The sequence below is a fragment of the Delphinapterus leucas genome, chromosome 14 (genome assembly GCF_059928025.1).
Source record: "Delphinapterus leucas isolate spDelLeu-1000000601 "Yukka" chromosome 14, BTC_Dleu_Yukka2, whole genome shotgun sequence".
Classification (NCBI taxonomy): Eukaryota; Metazoa; Chordata; class Mammalia; order Artiodactyla; family Monodontidae; genus Delphinapterus; species Delphinapterus leucas.
Genome location: NC_143142.1, coordinates 8,556,968 through 8,565,898, shown reverse-complemented (window position 1 = coordinate 8,565,898; position 8,931 = coordinate 8,556,968). Strand labels below are relative to the sequence as shown.

The 8,931-nt window shown below is 43.6% G+C and overlaps 1 protein-coding gene across 3 annotated transcripts in view; it reads right to left on the bottom strand.

Moving 5' to 3' along the window:
- ATP2A2 (ATPase sarcoplasmic/endoplasmic reticulum Ca2+ transporting 2) overlaps positions 1-8,931 on the bottom strand; it is a 61,008-nt gene that overhangs the window by 4,893 nt on the left and 47,184 nt on the right. For 2 of the 3 annotated variants that reach the window (XM_089894474.1, XM_022598000.3), the window contains 8 exons: positions 6,062-6,184; positions 5,744-5,962; positions 4,716-5,051; positions 3,404-3,624; positions 2,752-2,954; positions 1,210-1,295; positions 796-929; positions 57-174 (listed from right to left, as the gene is read on the bottom strand). In XM_089894474.1, the coding sequence (XP_089750600.1) occupies positions 57-174; positions 796-929; positions 1,210-1,295; positions 2,752-2,954; positions 3,404-3,624; positions 4,716-5,051; positions 5,744-5,962; positions 6,062-6,184 (1,440 nt within the window). Of the gene's footprint in view, positions 1-56; positions 175-795; positions 930-1,209; positions 1,296-2,751; positions 2,955-3,403; positions 3,625-4,715; positions 5,052-5,743; positions 5,963-6,061; positions 6,185-8,931 lie in introns of those variants that run through there. The other variant, XM_089894475.1, reaches the window with a different exon arrangement.

The window sequence follows — 8,931 nt, the reverse complement described above, 5'->3', positions numbered from 1 at the left end:
CCCTGACTTGCTGGACAGGCAGCCAGGCCCCAGCCCAGGATCCCCCCACCGCTTACTGGCAAGGGTTCCACGTAGAGGATTAAGAAATGGAGTGACATGGACAGGCAGATGGAGCCCACGAGCCAAATGTTCTCCCAAGGGGGCATCCTCAGCAGGGACTGGTTTTCAGACAAGCTGCAGAACAAGGAGAGGTAGGTGGGTGAAATGTGCCTGCTGAAAGGGCAAAGGCATATGCCATCACCGACAGAGACTGTTCAGAACCACACATCAATAAGGTGATGGCTAACTTGGCACTGCCTATTACCTACTGACCTAATTCTATTAAGTTTCTACAGTGGCAAAGTTAAGGAAGAATGTTCAGATGTAGGACAGACTTCCAATTTAAATCTAGGCTTCAGCACAGCAATCCCATTTTAGTGTGTTCAAACCTGCTCTCAATTGCCCTTGACACTTAGGCTATTTTGAAATTTCCATTTTTGTCACTGGCTTAATTAGGTGATACTGTTTGTCTCAATGCTAAAGGGCAAGAGCTCCTTCCCTGTGGGCACTGGCACACAGGGGTGCAGAAGTCCCTATTTTTGGCCTCTGCTGTCTCTTGAAGAACATGTGGCTAAGCACTCCCACTACTTCCTGGAGGTGATGATGACTTAAGCTCTTAAAACTGGTGCTGCTTGTTCTTCCTTTTGGGGAGGGCGGAGCTTTCCTGTGATTCTCAATCAACCATGAAACACACACAATCCCCCATCGCCCTGGCTGTCAGGCTCTTGCCCCAGCATGCTGAGAAGACTCACTGACCTGTTGAGGGCGTTGCACATCTCTATGGTTACTAGAACAGAGAGCGCCATTGTCATTGGGTATGGGGATTCAAAGACGGTACAATCTACTCCTTCAAAGTCCGGGTTGTCCTCTTTACACTGTAGGAAATGGCTCTGCAACAAAAGCCCAATCAAGTTCCTGATCAGCCAAGGACATTTCCAAAGTCCACACACCAATTCCACACCAAACCCAGAACACAGACCCACACAAAATCTCACCGCATTTCCCAGAGAAGCCCTGGTCCTTCAGAATAACCTTAGATGCCACTGCTTATTGTTAAGAGTATTAAGATTATTTGACTGACATCCAAACCATAGAAAGCTCAAGGACAACTGTTTGTGAAGACTTACACCACCTTGCATCTAAGGTACACAAAGAAAGGTGGCTACGTACCAGCTGGTAGAAGGACACTCTCGGACCACCCTCGGCAGCAATGAACCACCACGCAGCAGCACCCACGGTAGCAGCGCCAACATAACCTGGGAACAAACATCATGACACTAACACACATGGGGTTTACGGCCTGCAGCGTTACTGCAGGTGCTGCCTCGAGGGCCAACCCCTAGGACAGAGATCAAAGACATGGTATGTCAATGAGCCTGTGCTACCACTGGCACCTGCTCACTTGCATCAGATAAAGCAGCTAGGCTGATGGTTTCCGTAACGAGAAGGGTGTCTGTGGTACAGAAGAACCAGGCAACTTTTCCTCCAGAATTTGTGAGGAAATGCACCTACTAGAATCGGTAGGACCTTTACACTAGCCATGCCCTCTCTAACCAGCGGCCAGTATGTTAAGGCTGCAGGCACGTGTTCTCCATGTAAGGAAGGCCATGCTGTGCTAGAGCACCAGATCACACCCGTCATGACTTTGGCAAACTCATGCTACCAGTTATACACTAATTTATTTGCTCCACCAAGGGCCTGGCAGAACCTTTATATGGAAAGGCCATTAGAGCAGTTAGTGCAGAACGCTGAGCACATGGCAGTGCTTGAAGCCAATTCTGGGACCATCCCCTCCCCCACCCCAACAATTACTTTTGAATTCAGCAAGCTTATTATAAAGAAACAACCAAGGGTAGTGGAGAACACAGGCACTTGAGAATAAGAGACTGTCCCAATGCAGCAGTACCCACTGAAAGGTCCAAGTGCACACCCTCTAACCCAGCAATTCCAACAGAGCAGTAGGCAGGTGGTGCACAGCAATAAGGCAGCTATACTGGTACTGATGTAAAACTACCCAAAAAACAGGGAGAAATACAAAAAGACAGGGTTCAGCATACAGGTGTATACAGCATGCCATCTTGCTTGCGAAAATAAACACCTAAGATGGATCTATTTGCTAGAGTATCCCAAGAAGGCGTGCTGGAGGGGAACCAACTGGTTGAGAGCCTTCCTGCTTTATGCCACTGTGTGTTTTTTGAGTGTTAAATCATGTGAACATATTAAAACAAAACTGTTTCCTATGGGACCCTAAGGAAGTCATTTAACCTCTCTGGGCCTCACTTTCCTAACCTATGAAATGAGGAAAAGAGAAGCAGCATCCTGGGTCAGGACGAGGTCTACAAAGGCCACACATGTGGAAGAGCCAACCATTGCTGATGAATGCACAGATCCCTTCTCTCACTCAGGGAGAGGGGGACTTTGTTTTACATCTTGGTGATTTAAGGCCTCAGTCCTCTCTGTATTTCCTTTGCCCATAGATTAAATCTGAGAACCTCATTCACAAAGGCCCAAGGAAGAACGAGGATGCTAAAGTAAAGGAATAACTTTACTGTAAACTGGGTATACACAGCTCATTAAACTGCAAAAGGACAGTCTCCATATTTTGCTCCCCTAATATGGAAACAGAAAAAAATGTGCTTTTAAGGGATGCATTTACAAAATTTGGACTCAAACATTCGTTTAAAAGTCAATAATATAAAAAACTGTACTCACAGCCAATAGCCAGGTAACGGAAAAAGAGCCACCCACTGATCAGTGGTTCCTTTGGGTTCCGGGGTGGTCTGTTCATAATGTCCAGATCAGGAGGATTGAACCCCAGTGCAGTGGCAGGCAGGCCATCTGTCACCAGATTGACCCAGAGCAGCTGGACAGGAATTAAAGCCTCAGGAAATCCAAGGGCTGCTGTTAGGAAAATACTGTTTCCATCCAAGAAGAGAAGAAAAAGACCCCAAATTATTTTTGGCCACTATTTAAAATAACATCACCACCCCATCTTCCTCCATAAAAATCAGTGGACAGCAATGATTGTTTTAACTTTTTCCCTGGGCAATCATAAAACATTTATTATATCCAATTTCAAATTAAGTTAACTTTTACAAGACCAAGAATTTTATGTTACCTTATATAGTTAATTTAAATTCATTTCTATGTTAAAGTGTATCCTTTGCACACTGGAGCAGCCGTAGACAGCCCTCCTGAGGGCCAGAGGAAGTACCTCTACTTTCACAAGGGCCTCCTTCGTCTTGCCCGGCCCTCCCTCTCTCCCGCTGCACTAAGAGCAAAGCTACTGCCACATGAAGAGCAAATCTGGAAAACTGGTCATCACAAGCCAAGGAATATATGTGACCTGGTCATAGGGACCCACCAAACAACTTCCCCGACATTGGACGAGATGAGGTAGCGGATAAACTGCTTCATGTTGTTGTATATCGCCCGTCCCTCCTCCACGGCAGCCACGATGGTGGAGAAGTTGTCATCAGCCAGGACCATCTCAGAGGCGGTTTTAGCCACCGCGGTGCCAGAGCCCATGGCAATGCCGATTTCAGATTTCTTCAGAGCAGGAGCATCATTCACACCGTCTCCAGTCTGAAAGGGTTAGAAACCCACCACTGGTTTACACCTGCCACCTAACACGCTGCCAACAAATGCTCAGCCATCCTAAAGCCAGGGAATGAATGGAGCTGTTGGGCCTCTGGACAACAGAATTCTCTGGAAAAGTTTTCGTTTTTGTAAGTTGGTGTCATAAAACACATTTCACCTGGGAAATGTAAAATTGCCAAACGAGCTATAATAGGTGACACTTCAGAGGGAAGTGGGACAAAGGGGACTTCAAATTATCTGTATTATTTTTTTACCAAACAAAACACAATATGGCAGTCAAGACAAAATACTTGTATCCACATGGATAAATCTCAAGTAGAATAAAGACAGACTTCAAAAATATGTAAACTATAATATATATAAAGACCAAAAAAGGGCAAAAACACTTAAATATTGTCTACAGATACAAAACTATCATTCCCATGTATGTTTTCTATAGTAAACACCCAGTACTGAATTCAGAATGGTGCTTTCCTCTGGGAGAGAGAAGGGAGGGGGGAGGAAAGAGGAAGGGAGGAAGACAACTATAATAACTGGTTTCAATCAACAAAATTAAGTTGTTTTTAAGAGTGTGAAGTTTCACAGATAAGCAGCAGAAAACAAATATGACACAATGTTAACATGTCTCAGTGAAAAAATCAGATGCGAGGAAGAATATGGGAAATGCTTCATCAACAGGTAGCTCTTAAGAGAACACATCACCAGTACATCTCATCTCAGGTAAGGCTATCCAAAACTGGGTGACAGAGTGTGGATTATGTCCTGAATCAGCTTTTAGAAACGTGAGATACAAACATGTATATTTTAACCACAACAAAGATTAAAAAAGATATCACCAAATATTTCCCCTGTGACTGATTCAGACTTCCAGGTCTTAAACTTCTCCAGAATCTTCCATGCATGCAACATACAGCATGCCAACTACTGGTCAACAGAATCCTTGATAAACAGCCCCAGATCATGACAAAAATAAAGAATTTCCAAATATGGGAGCTATTACTAAAAATTTAATGGTCAGAATTAGAATCTGCTGAGTCTGTGCAGTCTGTTACCTGTACATGTATAAAGACACTCACCATGGCTGTAATCTCATCAAAAGACTGAAGAAACTCTACAATTTTAGACTTGTGGGAAGGTTCAACTCGAGCAAAACAGCGGGCATTCAAGCAGGCTTCTCTTTGGGCTGAAGGACTGAGCTCATCAAACTCCCGACCCGTGAAGGCCTTTGACGTCACATCCTCGTCCTGCCTGAAGATGCCAATGCGCCGGCAGATGGCCACAGCGGTGCCCTTGTTGTCACCGGTGATCATGATGACCCGGATGCCTGCCTGCCGACACAGCTTCACAGAGGAGGCCACTTCAATTCTTGGAGGGTCCAGCATGCCCACACAGCCAACAAAAGTCAGATTGGTCTAGAGTTAAAGAATCACCTTATGTCAAAACAGGAAATTCTGGTTTTCCCCCCAGTGTGGACAGCAAAGGTTTCTGCATTTTCTTATGACAGAATTCACCATTGATATAAATCCAATGAAGAACAGTATTAATTCCAATAAGTCAGAAACAATTAAAAAAAATCACTACATTCTTGTTACCAAATTCTTTAGCTTTCATAATAATATTCTGAAATGAGGGAAAAAATATACCGAGGAATAAAAACATTTTGATAGTGGCCAATTAGTTGCCCATACTACCCAAATTTGTTCCCTGTTCAAGGCTTCAGGAAGTCACATACTTGATATGAAAGTATTCTGTAAGCAGAAAAGTAGACGGAATCTCTCCACTTGGACAATTTGACCTTTAGTAACTAACTTTTAAAAATAGCCTCAATTTTTAAAATATCTTAAATTTACATGAGAGCTGCAAAATAGGTTTTTAGCCTTGATGATTCTACTTTGAAAGTAAAAGGCCTGTATTAAGTTGTTAACTGTGTATGTTTGAAGCAGCAATCTAAATTATAAAGGTAATAAATACATTTGGCCTGAAGAAAAACAACCGCACCCTTTTCTCGGCAAAAGCAAGACTCGTTTGACCTTCTATTGAAGGAGTGCTGTCTGAACACAATGAATGTGCAGGATGTGGGCAAGGAAGCTTTTCATTAGCTAACCTCATATTTAATAAAGTTGGCAGAGTCCTCCAGGTTCATTTCTTCTCTCCTCAGTGGGTTGTCGTGAGTGGCCAGAGCCAGGCATCGCAGTGTGTCGCTGCCGCTGCCCCATTCCCGAATGACAGACATGATCTTCTGTTTGACTCCAGGAGTCATGGGGACTTTAGTACTTCCAACTCGAATGTGGGTACACCTGTCAATGACACCTTCGGGGGCACCCTGGAAATGTTACAGATTTATATCAACAATTTTATTTATTAGCTCACCCAGGATTCCAATCCTAGTAAGAACATCTCAACTGCAATCTGTTGTACTTGCCTTCACAAACATTTTGCTCATCGATGTCCGGCTTGGTTTGTTTGGTGTACAGTAAACCGACATCGATTTTCTATCGCGTGAAAACTCTAGAGTAAATTCTTTTTTCATCAACTGTTTAATGACCTATAAAGAGAACATATATGGAATATTATTGGATGGCGATTTCTGCACATTTTTGATTTGTTAAACAAACACTCACTAAGTACCTATTATGTGAAAGGCAATGGGGATACAGCAACAGACAAACCAAGTTCTCACCCTCATAAAACTTACCCTCTAGTTTGGGAAAGACACACTAGAATGTGAAAGTAGATTATAAGTGCTACGGAGAAGAATATTTAAAAATAAGCAGGGAAGAGAGAAATTTATGTATGACTGTGCTTTTACATAAAGTATTGAGAAGACAGTATTTGAGTAAAAATGTGAAAGATGTGAGTGTGGCAGAGAGAACAGACGTGCAGGCTGACGTGACCTGGCACGTTCAAGGAGCCTCCAGGCCAACATGGCTGGAACAGAGTTTGCAAAAAAGAAGTGAGAGGTTAATGGCAGGAGTGGCAGAAGCAGGTTGTAGGATCTTAAGTCAATGTAAGGCATCTGGCTTTTGTAACAGGTGAAACAGGAAGACAATGGAGGGTTTCGAGCTCTGGTAGTTAAGTATTAGCTGAAGCAGGGGCAAGGAACACCGCTTAAATATTCTAAATAGCTTTAGATAGCTAGTGGGTACTATATTAGATGTCAGCACATGGACAGTATTTGAAGTCATGAGGTGAGAGGAGTTCAAGGGAGTAACTGCAAACAGAAAAGGCCGAGGACTGGGCCTTGGAACCTCTTCACCTCTGGTGGGATGTGGAAGATGCAGCCAAGGAGATGGCAGGGGACAGGGGGTGGGGGAGGGAGGAGAACGAGTGAAGTGAAGGACTTTCAAGGAGGGAGAGACTGACAGGATAAACTGACAGCTCAGGTAAAACGAAGACTGAGAATTAACCTTCAGATTCAGATTTGGACTGTCTATGTATACAATCATGTTACCTACAAAATAAACATACTTTATCCTTCCCAATTTTTATATCTTTGATTTTTCTTGCCTTACTGTATGAACTAGGACTGCCAGTACAACACTGAATAGAAATGTTGAAAGTAGAAATTCTTCTTTTGCCATTAGATATGTTAATTTTGTGTAAATACACCATCAACTTGAAGATAAGTTTGTTGAGTTTTTATCATGAACCGAGATTAAATTTCATCAGATGCCTTTTCTGCATCTATTTAAATGATCTTACGGTTTTTTGCCTTTACTCAATTATGTGGTGAATTACATTGATTTCTCCCTAATTCAGACAAGTATTTAATAATAACTAGAAATCCCAAAGAACCTCAGCATCCAATGTAGGCAATTACAAGTGGGCTGAAGCCATCCTCTCAGCAAGAGTTGCCCCAAGCAACAAAAAGGCAATCACTATGAATTCTGTATTATTTGACTGATATATTACTTATGTATTTAGTTTCCATTAAGCATTTGTACCAATGACTCTAGGAAGACTGAAAGAATGGGTAGTGATTCTGAGTGAGGTGTGGACCTCGGCGCCAGACACATCCTAAGGGGAGAGAAGAACAAAGCCATTGCTTCCAGTATCAGGGCTGTGAAGATCAACAGTCCTATCCAAATGGGCCACTAGGCCTTAAAAAGCTGGTCCTGCTCTATTCACCTCTGTACTATGAAAGGTTCTTGCTTTCGGGGGCGGGAGGAGCAGGCAAAAGTTCATTTCTGGGAATTTTCAGTGAGTGAGCACCATGACAGTCATTTCTGATCCCTTCACTCAGCTGCTGTGGCAAAAAATGAGGCAAAGGACCCACAGAGCAAGAAAATACTTAGACCGCAGACTCTTACAGAACGGACACTCCTGCCCTTATTTGCAGTGGTCATTACAATTAACGTACCACTTTTTTAAGTTCCATGCTGCTACTTGTTTCCCTTCGTTGAGCAGTTACAGGTCTAGAATCATATAATTCTAAACCTCAGTCTCTGTGAAGCTGCATCTTCGGGTTGCTTCTCAAGGGTTTAGTCACACCAACTAATAATAGAGCTATCAGACAATGTGGCTTTGCAAGGATTGGCCCCCTACTTAATGACAATTGGGGTGAATTCCCTATAACAGAAACAAAGGGCCTGGATGTATGTTTCATGAAAACCATGTAAATCGGGGCAGGATGCCATAGGAGCTGCCCAAGATCCTCATGGCAGTGAGACTGTTAGTTGTGAAGCACAAATAGGGCGACTATACTTCAGCTGAGACATCCTCCATGCCGGTGCAAGTTGTGATTTCTCGCGATAGTGTAAAGGAGGCAAAACAATGTAAAGGAAACAGAGTGCCAGAGCAGAAGTCCAGTTCTGCCTCACACTGTCGCCCACCTTAGGCTGCCTGTGCCGTGTGGTGCCACCCTACTCCCCCAAAACACACTGCCTCCTAATCTGCCCTGGATATCCAGGGAAGGATGAAAGAAAGGAAACGTAGTGACAGCTGACCACTTAGTAGAAATGAGTCTTGCTTTTGTATAACTAGGAAAGGCTGTATTTTTAACTTTCCATTTCTCCTTATTCTATTTACCAGGAAACCCTGACTACAAATCAAAGAAGTGCTACAAGCACTAACTGGCAGCCATTTGGAGATGACAGGTACTAAGAGATTATGTGTGGCAGAACCCAATTCCAAAGAAATCTAAGTGCCAAGGCTGGGAGGCAGCAGGTACTGGGAATAGGTCTGGAGGACCCACCGTATGATCTCCTGGCTACACCACCCTGCACTGCACGAAGATGATGTTGTCCCTGGTGCAGAGGGGCAGGTGTGTTTCCAGGGTGGTGGCTTGTGGGG